Source organism: Lethenteron reissneri, chromosome 30 (assembly GCF_015708825.2).
Source record: "Lethenteron reissneri isolate LAM-NWPU_2019-01 chromosome 30, ASM1570882v1, whole genome shotgun sequence".
NCBI classification, from domain to species: domain Eukaryota; kingdom Metazoa; phylum Chordata; class Hyperoartia; order Petromyzontiformes; family Petromyzontidae; genus Lethenteron; species Lethenteron reissneri.
The window spans coordinates 8,603,597-8,621,161 of NC_083808.1; the positions used below are offsets into that span (position 1 = coordinate 8,603,597).

Genomic DNA, 17,565 nt, shown 5'->3' on the forward strand with positions numbered 1-17,565 from the left:
CCATCAAACTCTTGAACAGTGCTCAAGAATACACGACACAAAAACAAATGCAGTTGATTTGCATAGGATTGGCCAACAAGAGACGCGTGGATTAGAGGCATCTTACTGTATCAGCGATTTGATTTTAAATGTTTTACAGTGTGGTGACTGTTGTATCTTTAGTGGCTGCAGGGGGTCGCATTAACCCTTCAAATAAAACCTGCAAATCAAAAATAACCGAGACGCATTTACATACCGCCACACCCACTCAACCTCTACTCATGCCCACAGTGAATGGCTTAATCTTTGCTGAAACTGGCACTGCCGAGTGCTGATAGGTTGCACCTACTCCCAGTTTCAACCCCACCCACTATTTAGCTAGCCCCGCAAACTACTTTGCTAGTCCCAACACATGACTCCACTGGCCCCGCCCACTACTCGGCTAGCCCCGCCCACTACTCGGCTAGCCCCGCCCACTACTCGGCTAGCCCCGCCCACTACTTGGCTAGCCCCGCCCACTACACGGCTAGCCCCGCCCACTACGCTGCTAGCCCCGCCCACTACTCGGCTAGCCCCGCCCACTACGCAGCTAGCCCCACCACTACTGAGCTGGCCCCACCCACTACTCAGCTGACTCCACCTTTTCCCCCATATCATGTAGCCGCTGGAGGTCGTGACGAGTTTGTTCATTGCTGTTGTTCTATACTCCTGTGCGGTTCCTGTTCTGTTGTAATGTGCACCGATGCTATTTTATTGAGGGCAATATTGACACGTAAAGATTGACCGATTGATCGATATGGCCACAACACATTTAAAAACCCGGAATAAAATGATTTTCACGAAAGCTTCAGGGTACCAGGGACAGCCGTTTTCAGAAACCACTAGACTGTCCTGGCCATCGTTACCTTGAGGAGGCCCAATCGCTTGGCGAGGAGAGACAGCTTCCACGGCCGCCCCGCCAGGACCAGGGAAGGCTTCACCAGCGCCTCGAGGCGAGGGCAGGCTTGCGGGCCTTTCATGTCCAGATTAGAATCACTGCTCTCACGCTGCTGGTTACGCAACAGTAAAAGGCATACAAAAATGCAGTCGTTAATGGGTTTTTTTCATTGCTTAATGGATGAATGTGTACATTTCAGATGACTTCCAGAGTACAGAAGAACCCGCATGTGGTTCTAACCACAAGTGCGTAGAGATGGATGTTGTCATAATAACTTTGATCCGAAACGAATCCCAGTTTCCAAAAACTGGATTTTCTGGTTTTGGAGAAACCTAATAATATTTTTTTCTATCATTTCTATTTTTAATTTGTTTTCTCAGGATTATGTTTCATTGCTCTGTTCAAATTGGTGCCATCCCAGCTTCTGGCTAGAACAGGAGAGAAACTTTTGTCCTGCTACAGTCTCATGCCACCGAATGATAATCTCATAATGCACGGGCAGGTGATGCGTGACTCACGGAGGGGGATGCTGGCACGCTTCCCAGCTCATGACAAAGGACACCGCGCAACACAGCAACCCACCACATCTAACCAGCCACTGCAGTTACGCTCCACATGGCATGGCAAACACAAATACAATACTTGGTGCGTCATCATCATCATCATTCGGTCCTGTAGCGGGGTGGGGGGGCTGCGAAGACTGAGCCCCCCCTTCTGCCAAAAGTTCAGCTACCCCCATTTCTAAAAGCTTCGGGTCAGGTCAAAAATGTTGGTACAATACAGTATTTACATAGGCGGGGAGAGCTGAGCGCAGAATGCACGACAGGCAAAGGGGAAATTGCATCGTTACTCACTCTGTTTAGCGTTTAGCATTTGTTCAAAGTTTGTTTACATTAACAGTGTCGTGTCCTCCCACAATCTTAAGTTTTTATATCCCCCGCCACCCCCACCTCCTTTAAACAAGGTCATGCTATGGGGCTGTCATCAAATACAAACAACCACTGCAGCAGGCATTGCCTGTAACACCTGGATTTTTCTGGTGATCTCCTGCCTGCAAGCCTTCAATCAATCAATGCATCACACGATGGTCTGTGTGGTCGAGCAAAATGAGAAACTTTCTGAACATCGCAAGCGTTACAGAATTGATGCTGCACCTTCAAGCCACTGGCTGAAGGACCGAGGCAAGGGTGGTAGTCTGAGCGATAACCCCACATAGGTTTTTTTTTAGAAAAGAGAAAAAGTTGAAGAAAAAACTAAAGTAACACACACTGGAGATAAAAAAATATATAGATATAACAGATCAAAAGGTAGATTTGAGTTTTAAAAGTGGTGGTAGATACAAAAAAAAGAGATTGTAAAAGGTTAAACAGATTTTTTTAAATAAAGCAAAATACAGACGTCCTTAATGATACGCGCTAAATATTAAGTGGGTTGCATGCTTACATTGCCAATCACGTCTCCTTGGCTGCAAGCTCCGCTGGTGCACGTCTGTTCCTCCACGCACCAGTTGCATGGCCAGGGGCTCCCAGAGCATGCAGCACAACTGCACAAGGACACAGCGATCCCTGCTCATCAGTCTCTGCGGGGTTACTCGAACGAAAATCTTGGTTCCAGGGCCACAGAGCATAGAGTGGGACACAAACACAGTGTGTCCAGTACAGTGCTCCTGCAAATGATAACTTCATGGAAGGGCCCAGGTATTGAACCCCAATGTTCAAGCTCTGACCATAACCAAGAAATGAAAACAAAATAATTTTATTCCACGAACAGAACCACTAGCAATGTTTACTAATAGGGTTTTTCCCCTTTTTTCTGGCAACAAAACTGACACCTTTTGCAAGGAATCATGCTTACATTAACCACAATACTTGCAGTCAAATGCAAACAAAAAACAATACTCTGATAATGTATGCATTGTCTTTGAAACTGATTGGTTCACACCAGAGACAGCTTTCTTTAGAGCCTAGTCTCATATGGTGTTCGACCAGATGACGCCAAAAGGCGCACAGTTCAAAGACAACGCACTATCAAAGTAATGAGAGCTCGGGGTGAGCAGCTACCAGCTACATCATGGGACCTCCTTTGCCAGTACCAAAATATACTAATAGGGTTTTTCCCCTTTTTTCTGGCAACAAAACTGGCAAAAGGTGTCAGTTTTGTTGCCAGAAAAAAGGGGAAAAACCCTATTAGTATATTTTGGTACTGGTAAAGGAGGTCCCATGACACTAGCAATGTTGTTTTATTCTATTCACATTTAAATGAAAAATAGCGCCATTGGTGTTACGTCTCAAGACAAAGTAACCATCGGATTCTCACACAGTCGTGCACACCACATGTTAGAGAATGGCCCCGTCAAAGGCGAGAGCCGATAGCCGCTTCACAGATCCCTTCAAGTCACCTTTTTAGTATCCACACGCGAGGCAGTCCACTTTCCCACACACTGCCACAGTGAAATGTTTATCGCACAAAAGTAAAACAGTGACATTTAATAATTTCCAAAACATGGAATTTGACCAACTTAAACAAAACAAAAGTTATATTCAATGTGACAGGGGTTTGTTGGTGCAGCGATCACGGATTGGGTTAAGACCTTCAACTCGCTGCACTTGGGAACCCAGTGCATCCACAGACCTCGGCAGTGCCGGCTCACTGCCCTGCTGTGTTCCGGTGGCGATGGCTTCTCCCAATTGTGAGATTGTGACTTAAAAATCACAGTGCGGGGTCAAACCTATCACATCATCTTCCAGGGATGGTTGAGTAAGAACATCCAGGAGTTTATCTTCACGAGCTTGGTCCCTTGCTTTATTTATCAAAAAAAGCCACACTGAATCACGGGACTCGATTGTCAGGAGGGTCCTGCATTGGGTTTTTCTTTAAGATGTTTTCAGCTAATTAATAAATGATTGTACATGTGGGAAGAAACCGGAGAAAACCCACAGATGGAAAACAGATGGTGATTAGTCAACTTACTGTCCTGCCTTCGCGTGGCGAGCCAGGGTATGGCGCGCCTCTCCGACGCCCACGTAAATGGAGTTTCAAAACATTTGTGTGACCCACAAACCCTCGCTCGTCTCCACAGCGCTGGATTACAGGCGTGCGTGCCACCGCTGCCCGGTTCCGTGCCATGTGACTGGGAATTTCCCTCCACTGGCTCAGGACCACCAGTTGCACATGCTCACCGCCCAATTGACAAACCAGTCTCAACTTTTACGGGGTGGTTCTCCATCTGGCCAACGGACAAGAGGTAAAGCTGTCGTCGCATCAAAAACACGGCCGCCGCGCATTTGTTCGAGCTCAAGGAGGAATATTCTTTGGGTCAACTTACTGTCCTGCCTGTTATTTTCTTTGAACCTATGCACGTGACTTTACCGAAAGACCTAAAGAATATGAATTCCTGCAGTCACGAAAGCTTTGAGTCAAGATTCAAGGAGGAACTGAAATGTCTCTCAATCGGCAGCTCAGAACGCAAACAGCGTGAACGTGCAGAGAGAACACGCGACCCCAAATTCACGCGCTCTAACCACCGCATCTAAAAAAAAACTACTTTACTTTAATTTACAGCTGCTTAATTGACCCTAAAATTACTCATCACAAAGAATTGCAAATAATCTTGATTTCATAAAATAAACATTTATGAAAAACCTTATCCATTCTACTCATCAAAATCGTTCCCATACAATTGATAATCAAGGGGTAGTGACCTCATATAACATAAACGTAGGGTTCAAATGGTATTCAAATTAGACATTCATGTCCAGTATAGGCATCCAGCCAGCACCCGTAGCACTGTATACAATGACATGCTCCATATAATTGCACTACCATGCTGGCTATTACTATAGGAAAATATGAGAACTGCATTTGGTTGGCAGTATTTACACTACGTTTTTCCAACGTCTGAACAGAAACCCAAGTCAATCAGGGCTCCCACGTGCGTGTATTGGATGAGCGTATGCTCAACCTCGTCCCCCTAAAAACACTTCTCTTTCCACTGCGTCCCTCACACCGCACCAATTTAGAATTCTCTCCCGCAGTCAGTTTTCCCAAGTCCATGTAACCTCGCTCAATTCAAAATAAGCGTACCAATTATAAACTATTGACGCCTCTCAATACCGCCTTTTGTTGCTGGTCGTTTGAGAATTTTGGGCCCAGGACTCCCTCTGCAACCGTGATGATTAAAAACACTTTTTTGTAATAATCTGCTAATAAATTCTGGTCACCAATGTTCCATGGCGTCTGGCAGTCAACGGCCCCTTGGGCTCCGTTGGGTGTGGGTCTCTGGGGCAGTGAGAGCTAGGCACACAACGCGTGCGCACACGCGCATTCTTCCCGTACAAGCCCAGACAGCGGCCGAGTGCTCCAGGACAAATTTCCATGAACTCATCATTGCCGCGCCAAGGAAAGTACGCAGTTTATGAGCGGGTACGGCAGGCCACAGCTTCCTCACACCGTCACCGGGGGGGAAGGGTGTGCGGGTGTTGGATTGGAGGAAAGCAGTCTATATATCGGTCCAAATACAGTGAACAAATATGAACACTCTCCAGCAACGTGTGCCCAAAGACGAAAGTGCACAACTGCGTAGGGTTTTGCGGACATGCTGGAAAGCGGCGATCAGATGGGCGTCTGTTGGTCGGCACGATGTCCCTACGTTTCTCTCTGCGTGCTGGGAGCTTCTCCTGGAAATAAATATTCGGTTGTTTCTTAAATCAGCTATTTATACTTAGCCAAGCGAGTTTTTTTATTTTTCCAATCAGTGCATTTTACCTGCTACGGGCATCGAGGTCAGAAACGTGGATGAAAACAATAAAAATGGAAAAAATGAAAAGTGCAAACAACAAGATGCACCCATGGAACACAGGGAGAGGAATACTTGGACTAAAGGAACATATGCAAGTTAGAGACATCGAATTGATTGCGATGAAAAGGGCTTCGGCAGAGCACACCTGGATGGACAGGATGACGGCCTGTGGTCGAGACTAATGACAGCGGCGACCAATGGGGAGAACAGGCTGAGTGTCAGAGGTCGCAACCGGGTACCCGATACCCGTACCCTACCCGTACCCGGCCGGGTACGGGTACCCATTTGCGACCCTGGTGCGGCCGGGTACGGGTAGGCCGTGAGTCACTGGTGAGTAACTGTTTGTCATTCATTTCGGGTAGGGTACGGGTAGCGTACGGGTACCCATAACCGGCCGGGTACGGGTACCCGTTTGCGACCCTGGTGCGGCCGGGTACGGGTACGGGTAAGGAATCAAAACCCGTTTACGACCTCTGCTGAGTGTACGTCCACCGTGGAGATGAAGCGATCGGGTTGTGTGCACGACCGAGACGGACTGTTGCACCCTGAGACCGTAAAAGATGGTGGCGACCTGCTGAGATATTCATCCAGCAGTGAATGGATCATGGCAGATGATGAAAGTGACAAAGTCAAAATATCTCCCAGCCCAAAGAAGCAACCGTGTGACTAGCAGTAGAGGCGTTTGTGTTTCAATGGATTCTTCTCTGCGGTAGTGGAGCAGTTATAGTCCTGTGTAAACATCGCCACTGGGGAGATAAAGGCGGTCGGGCGTGGTGCTGGTCACCCACCCCCCCCGTGTGCCGTGCCATCCTTCATAGGTGCTCGCTAACAGCACTTGTCCCAACAGTCTGTTAAAGGCTACGCGGGGGGGATCATTGTCTTTGCCTTCTCTGCAGCGGCAGTCGTTACTGCAGGGAATATGCGATGAGTAATGAGTATCGCCTGACTCGCACGCCGCTAACACCGACAAAGAACAAGGTCAGCGTGTCCGTCTCCTTGCACAAACAACAAAGGGGTGGGTTGCTCATCACCACAGGAACACCATCTCTGGATATTCCACCTTTCCCTTGGAGGTGGCCAGTCCATACGTAACACAACCCACCATTCGATTTCCCATGAAGCGGTCCTCGTTTTTTGTTTTATGCCTCTAACAGGATGATTGGTTGGAGCAACCGCGCCCGCCAAAATTTGAAAACGATTGTGCGTTGTACGCATGTTGTATGTATGTATGTGTACGATGAATTTCTTTCGTACGGTATGTAGCCAACCGTGCCAATCGGAGGTGCGGGCTTAATTTCAAGGGGCTTAACTGTGCGTCAAGAGTCGAGAGCTCTCACCATATTGTCATCTCACCGGAGAAATACAAGCACGACGTACAGTAAGTGGAAGGGCAGGGTGTTTACGAAGACAAAGACGATTGTCCTCTCATGAGAAAACCAACCACAATTAGGGAACCAACTGTTATATTTTGACGAGAGCGGTCACTCCGAGAGGGGGGGGGAGAAGAGGCGGTGAGGCTACGGACAGCTGGGCTGGGCTGGGCTGGGCTGGGCTCACGGACTCCCAACTTACGGTGCTCGGGGGTTGAGCCGCGCCAGGGCCGAGCAGTCAAACACGAGCAGCCGAGCCGTCACCAACGTGATGTCTCCATGCTGCACGGCAATCTCCACCTCCACGTGGTCTGCACACAAAACAAAGACGAAGATCCCCCGTATAGCTTGTAACAGACTGTTGGGGCAAGTGCTGTTAGCGAGCACCTAGGAAGGCCAACAAGCGGGGCTGGGTGGCCAATACCACGCCGGGCCATTTACGTCCCCCCTGTGGCGATGTTTACACACCGCACCAGGTACTCATTTGAGGCCAAGTCGACCTAGGGGAGGCCCATGACTGGTTCTGATAACCGTCACTGGTGTTGGCCGTGAGCAGGAATCGAACTCGGGTCGCCGGATTCATAGCGCGGCCACAAGCACCAACAACCACGGGCATTGGCATCAACAGTGTTTACTTCCTACTCGCTTTCCACTGGCACATAGGAGCCGCAACAGCACTGGGACCTCGCAATGCCGGTGTGGCTTTTCCCACTGGCAATTTGCCGGGGCCGAGCCAGAACCAAACCGTGAAATTCCGGCCTCGCAATAAACGTCTCAATCTGGCTCGGGGCCAAGCAGGGCCAGGTGGCTCGGAGAATGACTCTCGTCATGCTTGTTCGTGGTGTGCGAAGTCAGCAGTACGGCTCGGGTTTTTTAAAAAATGTTTTCATTATATGTCAGTAGGAGCGCAGTAAAGTGCACAACAAGCCACGACGTGGGGGTGAGGAGGAGGGGGGGGGGCACAGAAACTCCGCGGACATAAGTCCCGAAACGCTGTGCTTCTAGATTTAGAGGAGGCAGGAGATTGGGCACGTGGCCCAAAATTCATGCGCTCTAACCACCGCATCTAAAAAAAAACTACTTTACTTTAATTTACACTTGCTTAATTGACCCTAAAATTACTCATCACAAGGAATTGCAAATACTCTTGATTTCATAAAATAAACATTTATGAAAAACCTTATCCATTCTACTCAAACAAATCGTTCCCATACAATTGATAATCAAGGGGTAGTGACCTCAATAACATAAACGTAGGGTTCAAATGGTATTCAAATTAGACATTCATGTCCAGTATAGGCATCCAGCCAGCACCTGTAGCACTGTATACAATGACATGCTCCATATAATTGCACTACCATGCTGGCTATTACTATAGGAAAATATGCTAACCACGAGCGGGGTATTTGTGTTTTCATGTGGGGAGGGGTAGGCGAGGGAAGAACAACTTATGTAAGGGAGTAGAGGGAGCAGGCGGGCGGGGGGGGGGGTACTTAAATGAGAAAAAAAAACCTGGCATGGCTCGGTTGTACACAGTGGGGAAGAGATAGAGAGGTCCTCCGTTTAAAGTGACGGGCTACTGCTTGTGACCAAATCAACCTGAATGTGCCAGATCTCGTCAAAGCCTGGAATGCCAAGCAGAGATTAGAGCCTGGTTGGTACTTGGATGGGTGACAGGGAATACTCGGTGGTCGAGGCTTGGTCTGTGAGGTCGGAAGAAGATGGTAGTACGGCATTGGACTATTCAATCTCCCCGTTGTGGAGCTTTAAGCGATACCGTATGTTACGTGCGCATGTTCTCTGATATTCCTCTCACATGCCACTCATTTTCTTGGTTCTTTCGGTAAAGTCACGTAGAAGGGAAATAATAAAATAAAAATAAAACATAATAAAATAATTCTCACGACGTTTCGGCCACAACGCAAGCAGCCGTCCCTCAGGTGAAGACCAGGTCTGTCGGGGAGACAGCGTCTGAATGAAACACCACCACGCTTGGAGCGTATATTTAAGCTGGGTTGGAAGGGGGGAGGGGTGCCTTGACAAAATAATTTGCATATCAAGAGGAATTTAGCATATTTATAGGAAATGCAGGTATGTGATTAGTACTACTTGTGAAATGCGTAGCCTGAAACGTCGTGAGAATTATTTTATGTTTAATTTTTATTATTTTATTATTTTCCCTTCTACGTGACTTTACCGAAAGAACCAAGACGACGAATCCCTGCAGTCACGAAAGCTTTAAATCGAAAAATGCCACTCATTATGAATGGAAATGGCCAAACATTCCACATTCAGGACCCTCCTAAAAAAGTATCTTGAGATTCAATGAGGCTTTCCTGTGTAAACAGAGAGTGTATATTACTATTACTGTTGCATTGCCATGTGCCAAAAATAAGGCTGGCACAGTTGGTGGGGGGGCCAGCAGCAAGCACACCCGGCCACTTTCGCTTCCCCATCGTCCGTGGGCCAAGAAAGGAAATGGGTACCACGTGTGGTGTCATAATTTTACCAATACACATTTCTTAATATGGTATACATGTCTAAATAAACAAGTGAAAGCAATTTCAAAGTGCTATATTGTATTATGAGTTAATTTAGTGGGGGGAGGGGGAGGGTTCCATCCATCTTTTCATCGATTTTATTCCAATTATGCTGTCCGCATTGTGCCAGGAGACAGCGTCCATGCCGAGCTCTGACCAGGCATCACTCGAGGATGGAAATCTCACAAGTACTGCAACGATCACTTCAGGTGACCTCTTAGCCAACATTAGTCGCACCAACTTGCCCACACACCCTGCTATACAGACATACTTGTCCCATGGCAATGAAACCAGAATTGTATTCATTATTTCGCCTAGTTAAGTGGAAAACTACACTTAAATGTACGTGTGCAGTCATCGGTGCGACTATTAACCCACTACGTTATAGAACCGGATGTGTTCACAGCTGGCTTCTGGATTCCAAGCCAGGCTATCTCAGTGGTGCGACATCAGATTCCTAAACCATTCAGTCCAGTAAACTAGATACTGACAAGTTATATATCAAGTAAAGACTGCCAGTGCTGGTAATGATAGAACCACACCACAACCTTGTCAAGGCGCTCTTCCCCCTCCAACCCAGCTTAAATATACGCTGCCAAGCGTGGTGGTGTTCATTCAGACACTGTCTTTCCGACAGACCTGTTCTTCACCTGAGGACGGCTGCTTGCGTTGTGGCCGAAACGTCGTGAGAATTATTTTATTATATTTTATTTTTATTGTTTTGTTATTTCCTTCTACGTGACTTTACCGAAAGAACCAAGAAGACACACCACAACAGATAACATATAAGGATACACGAAACTAAACTTTTTATTTTACCAGGTAAGGCCCACACTGAGCTATAAATCACTCATTCAGAAGCGACCTCACCACGAATGACGGCTCAACGGAGTAACTTATCACGTGGACATTTATAGCAGCCATATACTCTAATAGGATAGATAGGGGTGGCTGGGTGGCTCATTGGTTAGTGCTGAGCCAGCACGACTGAGATAATAATGGGTTCAAATCTGGGTTTCAGCCGACCGTGATTAACCCCGCTTCCCAGTTGTGTGCAAGCTCACGTCCCAGCAAAGTCATCGTTGATGCATGAAAAACCCACCACAAGTAATTTGGTTCGGATTTAACTTGAATGCATTCCAACTCTTATGTGTAGATACGGTCTTTATGTGATGCCACAATCTCACAGCAGAGTGTTGAGGGAAGTGCGACACCTGCTAGGTAAAGAATAAAGGCCGCTTTTGCAGGGCTGTTAGGAGAAATTCTGTGAAAAAAACTTCTGCAGATGCTCCCCGACACTTATAAATGGTTTGCCATCTCATTACACGACGCCGATAGCACAAAGATGGCACAATTTTAATAAGTCGGGTTGGAAAAAGAGAAACAAACCGACTTGGGGAAGTCTCAGGCCAGGTTCAAATACCAACCGTTACCGTGACCCACAAGTTCTGGCACTGCATACGAGTCACTTGGGATCGTACCACATTTTACGAGCCATCGCATAACCGCCGACTGCTGGATCACCCAGCCAACTCTTTCCAAGACAAGATAAACATTTCCCTTCTTAATTTATTTCTCTGAGATTTTGCCGACGCAGCGGAAAGTTTTCCGAGATATTTCAACCGCGCTATCGTGGGACCCAATGTGGAGAGATGGGGAGAGAGCGGAATATTTGTGGCTACGCCCCCCACCGTCCCCCTTTGGCCCGCGGGGCCGCAGGATAGTTGTGCCACCACCCGCACACTCGAAAGCCTTGTGCCACTGTCGCGTGGGCTTGAAGAACGATACCTTTCCCGTTCCACGGCAGGAGGTCGGGAGACGGACTCTGGCAGCGCACAAGATTCCCGGCGATCGTGGCCGGGGTGAAGTGGCCCTCGGTTTGGCAGCGCAGAGATTCGGAGTTGGTCACCTCCACCAGGTGGGCGACCGTCAGCGTCACCTGGGCACAGCGGGGACCGACAGCGAACGAACGGCTCCAAACCAAACGAAAGAGGAAAACGCTTGTGGCAGACATCTCCACAGTACTTGATAAGATAATTGCATTCTCATTCAAACACACGCCAACGACCAACTCACACGGAATGAACCCTAACTCTTTAAATATTGTTAGATGTTGAAAGCTAAGCACGTTTAAGCCCAGATTGTGCTGGGATGGGTGACCACCATGCACAACAGGTTGTTATAGGCCGAGGGGGATATGTGGTTGGCAGCAGAGGGAACTAAAGCAAACACATCCACTGTTGTACTTTACATCTAAGTCTACACTGCCTGCTTTCACCAAACAACATTGGCCAGCATGGTGAAGTTAAATGATCCCTGTAACCTGCACCTCCAATTAGCACCAGTGGATAAGTAAAGGGCTCTACATATACAAACAAGACAAAGACCGACATATAGCCTTAACAGGCTGTTGGGGCAAGTGCTGTTAGCGAGCCCCTATGAAGGCCGGCATGGCACTGCACACGAGGAGGTGGGTGACCAGCATCAAGCTCGGCCGCCTTTGTCTCCCCAGTGGCGATGTTTACACACCACACCAGGTACTCATGTAAGGCCGAGTTCACCTAAGGGAGGCCCAGGACCGGTTCAGATAATCATCACACCGATGCTGGCCATGAGCGGGTATCGAACTTTAATCGCCGGGTTCGTAGCGCAGCGCGCTAACAGCGTACATATGCATACATAGACATAGACAAATAAAGATTTGCACATCTTTGCATGCACGCAAACATAAAGACTTCCTCACTTTGACAGTGCATCCCTCACAACCTGTTCCAATCAAGAGGCAAACGGGCTGTTATCGAGCACCAGGTAAGCCCAGCACAGCACACTCCGGTTTTGCTGTGGTCAACACCATGCCCAGGCCGCCTTTTGTTTCCCCATCACCGATGCCGACCACAGACAGCACCAGGTGCTCATTATAGGCCGAGTCCACCCAAGGGGAAGCTTTCAGCGGGTGCGCTCGTTAATTACCACTGGTGCCACTCATGGGCAGCAATCGAACCTGGGTCAATGGGACTGTGCAAACCAACATCATGCACCTGCTCCCCCCCCCCCAACACACACAAACACACACCTGACAGACAATACATTACACAGACGTGTATGTATGCCCCAACTTCTTTCGCACCCTACGTAGCCGACCGTGCTGATCGTCGGCGCTACAGCTCCGCAGCAGTACAGGATCTGCACACGGCACAGTGTGGGTCTATGCCGCTGGTGGCGGAACTGTGTCGAGTGTCCAGGCGGGGCCAAATGCACTGGGGCCCACAGGCCAGAGGGAGCCAAGACGTCAGACTACGAAGAGGGGGGGAGGGGGGGGAATCGAACTGGGGGCCAAACTTAATTCCTTATATCAGGGTCCTATGTGGATCGATGCTGCGCCACCGCTCTATACAAACGAAGACAAAGATCCCCCGTGTAGCCTTAACAACACTTGCCAGGGGGAAAGTGCTGTTAGCGAGCACCTATGAAGGCTGGAACGGCACACGAGGGGGGTGAGTGGCCAGTAATCTTCCTAGCCACCTTTGTATGTTTGTTGGAACTTATTTCGCACCGTACGCAGCCAACCGTGGTAATCCCTAGCGGCGATCTTTATACACAGCACCAGCTACTCATTTGAGGCAGAGTTGACCAAGGGGATGCCCAGGACCGGTGTAGCTATGCATCGTTGATGTTGGCAATGAGCAGGAACAGACCTTGGGTCTCCGGGTTCACAGCGCAGCACGCTAACCCCCACACTACCATAATGCCATCAGTGGTCAGCGCACGCACACGCACATGAATACACGTCAGTCTACACACCACACTGCGCACACACCGCACGTACAAACACACAACCGCATTATGCACGAACCTGCTGGGGATGCTGGCGGCTCACGCTGTGGGGCGACACGCCGCTCACGGCCGGGCACTCCTCGCGGGGGCTCCACAGCCACGCGTCCTGCACGTCCGCCTCGGGGCACTCCGCACGCCTGGTGCACCTGGCGCGGCCGCCCAGCGGGAACGAGTTATCGGGGCGCCGGCGGAGGGCGGCTTTGGCTCGCAGCTCGCTCTCTAGCGAGGGCCGATGGCGCGCGCGTGCGGTTTCGCGGAACACGGCTGGCGCTGCCGGTCTTTTGCGGGGATTTTAGGTTGCCTGGCTGGCACGAGCTTCCCCCCCCCCCCCCCCCCCCGAGGCGATTGCACGGGGGGGGGGGGGGATTTTGCTGCGCATCTTGCGACCGGCGACGTGCCAGCCACTTTAGAGTGGAAACATTGAAAACGTGTCCATCTTTCATTACATACCAATTTACAACCCTGCAAAAATTGTCATGCGAAATAACTGTTGAAAAAAAAATGACTGCTAACAGCCGTGCACTCCACACTCTCACTTCCATGATTAACTTCGGTTTTAAATTATAATCTTTATTATAATTGCAATCGGCAACAACTCAAGATAACTCTCGTCAAGCCTACAGCTCTCAAATGTGCTCGCGATAAATGGTTTCTTTATCTTCTCCTGCTCCGGCTCCGCCTTCATTTTCGGCACCGTGCGGAATGAAACGCACAGTTCTAACGTCTTTCACGGGCAGTGATAATTGGAAAAGCCATGGCCTTAAATGCCCCCGGCGGCTGCCTACAGCTTGGCCTCGCGCTCGACTTTGCAAGGTGACGTGTCGGATTTGTAGAAATGTTTGGATTCAAGTGGAATGCTCAGGGCTCAGAGAGGAATTTATTCGGAATCCTAGGCTCAACATTCAAACTGGCTCGATTTTACGGAGCATGCCGAATCTAATGTGGAATTTTCGCCCTTACGGGAAAGAGTCGCAGTCCACTGTGAAATAAGGATTTTTATTTTATAACTCAAAAGTAAAGTTCTCTCTACAGGCAGCTGCTCTTGCCAGGGAATACAGCCAAGAAATATTACCATCAGTGATGGTTAAAGCAGGTGCCAACATGATGTATATTGCTCCAAAGTAAAATCGAGGGCAACAGTGGTGCAGTGATTAGTGCACTGTGCTATGAACCCAGTGAGTTTAATTCCTAACCATTTGCCAATATCAGTGTAGGGCGATATATGAACTGATTCTGGGCCCCCACTACACCAACCCACACTAACCAGTGTGGTGAAAAATGGCCAAAAAATAAACCACAACGACCAACAGTGTGGGGAGGGCCTTCACCTAGAAGCGGATTGGTAAATGAAAAAATTATAATTATTAAAGATAACAATCAATGCCTTAATGAAACACATTAACTGTAATGAATTAATCACTCATGGAAATAAGAACACTTAGGCTGCATAAACCTTTTAACACCGCACTTCCGATCTCCGACAGGCAATCACAGCGTGCGGTTTTTAAGCGTCCTTTGCAGACACGCTCTGCATTATACGGCCCAAGCTGCACGACCCCCAATGTCACGGCTCAACGTCTTATAATGAGATGCGGCAGAGGAGAGGTGGGGGGGGGGGCAGGGTTGGGTGGGAGGGGGGCACACGCGGCACAAATATAAAACGATGACCTTGGTGACCCCCCCCCCCTCCCCGCGAGACTCACTTCCCGAGCAGCACGCACCACCCGCAGTACGGATCTCCGGTAGAGACGCACCCGGCGCACGATTTGTGACGGCCGCAGTCCGAGACCGGGACCCTCGCCACCTGCGGCGCAAAGACGGCAACAAGCGCGAAGGTCACCCCGCGCTGCCCCACTCGCCGGTCGATAGCCTCGGTGAGCTGCCGGTCGCGGGTTAATGCTGCGGCGAGGAGCGCGCTCCTCGTACCAAGACGCTAGCCCCAAAGGGGTTGGCAAACTTGCGGCTCCGGGAAGCCGCACGCGGCTTCGCGACGATTTTTTAATCGAGGACCACCGTCTTTGTAGTCACGCGCATTGCGCCTCTTGAAGTAGTGTTTTTTTTGTACCGAATTCGAAAAAAATTGGCTCCTCTTGTTATTTTGGTTTGTCGACTCCTGTTCTAGCCGAACATTATGATGACTCTTATCCTGCACACGAAGCGGCGGGTGGGGGGGGGGGGGAAACAAGCGGATTGGCGAATGCCAAGAAATTATTTGAGATCGGATGGAAGGAACTACAATGGCCTGGCGAATAAAAGAAAATATTCCACTTCAGATCGTCGGAATGAAGAATCGACAATGGACTGGCCACGTAGCCAGAATGGTTACGGTTCGATGATAAAATTAAGCACGGCGCGGGAGCAATTCAGGAAAAAATGTAAGCAGTCAGACCTTCAACAAAGATGGTCAGATAAGATCCAAGCTGGACAGGTCAGATTCAAACAATACAGGAAAATATAGTAAGACGAAACAGCAGAAACACCAATGGATGAAGGCATATCCGGTGAAGTCGTGCCCGACAGTTGACGAGAACGCGGGAATGAAGAAGATCCTGAAGACAAGTGCCTAGTCAGTGCCCCGGGCTCCGACGCACCTTTTACGCTCCGTGAACGAGGAGACACTCAAACTTGACAGGCAGGCCGCAACGACACTAGCACACGCGAATGAGCATCACCGCGACACTGCTCCAATGCAACGTTTGTAGAAAAACACGCCAATGGGGTGATTGTCACTCGAGACCTCCTGCGCACGGCAGGCTTCGACGTAGGAAACGGACTACGGCAGCACGCGGACAACCGTGATTTTAAAGCCTCGCCTCTCATAACCGAAGCTTCACACGCGCGCGGGGGGGCGGGCGGGCGGGATGGCGCTCGGCGGCGCATGACCCCCGATTGCATTGGCACGAGATGTGAGCAGTTCTTTTTTTCGGGTTACGTGTTGCTTTAATCCATTTCGGAATTTACCGCCACGGAGGAAGGATGGGTTAAAACCCAGGGTCCCCTCCACACACTGTCGTGCGGAAGGTTCCCACTCTTGCCGATCACCGGGGGATGGGGTTATTGTGCGACGTGTTCATTTGGACGTCGTTAAAGATTGGTCAACGTGTAAAGGCAGATTGTGGTGGTGGTGCATGGGGGGGGGGGGTGTTAGGGAAGACAAGGTCCTTGGCAATTCGCAGAAATCCTTGAGTAAACCGACACGTGCTTCCATCACAACGTTCTCATCAACTGTGTAAATAGATCGCCGTTAAATCTCGTTTTCGAATAAATGTTCCAGTAAAGTCACGTAGAAGGGAAGTAATAAAATAATAAAAATAAAACATAATAAAACATAATAAAACAATTATTACTTCCCTTCTACGTGACTTTACCGAAAGAAACAAGAAGATGAATCCCTGCAGTCACGAAAATGTTCCAGTGTTTGGCTGGGCTGAATCAAACAGGATTACTGTGTTTCACTGAAACATTTATTTTGCGTGGCTATTTGTCACTGTGAAGAGATTCAAGGGAGGCGGATTTTATTGATTTCACGTTGTTTATGCGTTGAGTTTTTAATTTAAACATGCTATTGTTACCGTTGCAATGGCCACTCACAATTATCTGCTCGGATTTATGGCCGCATGTAAAGCTTGCTTTCCATCCCCGTTTTTACACGGAACACTAGCGCATCGATTTAAAATTTGAAAGCTGAAACAGCCGCGCAAATGCGCTAAACGATCGCGCAAAACAACTGCATATTGTTATTATCGGGTTCTCAGACGTTTAAGTGAAGGGAATTTATCTGAATTGAATACCGATACACATATGGGCAAGCATTTCAAATCTGCAAGCAGGAGTGATGGTAATAATAATGCCGTGCAACAAACAAAAGATACATACCAACCACGAATTTAATAACCAACTAAATTGTATCTAAAATTTCTGACCAACCGTGCTCAATGCAAGAAACGTTTGAACTCTTGTCCACTACACATGCAACAGTGCGCTGCTGGTCGTTTTGCATACTGGGCCTTCGAGCCTGTGGTCAGTCACCAACCGTGATTTGTACGCTACAAATAAATTCAATACGAAGGAGGACCATGACCAAACGAAAGTCCCAAAGCCAGAGAT

The 17,565-nt window shown here is 48.8% G+C and overlaps 1 protein-coding gene across 1 annotated transcript in view; it reads right to left on the bottom strand.

Moving 5' to 3' along the window:
• LOC133349491 (plexin-B3-like) overlaps nucleotides 1-17,565 on the bottom strand; it is a 132,244-nt gene that overhangs the window by 37,182 nt on the left and 77,497 nt on the right. The window contains 6 exon segments of the mRNA XM_061562992.1: nucleotides 885-1,028; nucleotides 2,360-2,459; nucleotides 7,287-7,395; nucleotides 11,413-11,563; nucleotides 13,478-13,604; nucleotides 15,162-15,262. Of these exon segments, the coding sequence (XP_061418976.1) occupies nucleotides 885-1,028; nucleotides 2,360-2,459; nucleotides 7,287-7,395; nucleotides 11,413-11,563; nucleotides 13,478-13,604; nucleotides 15,162-15,262 (732 nt within the window).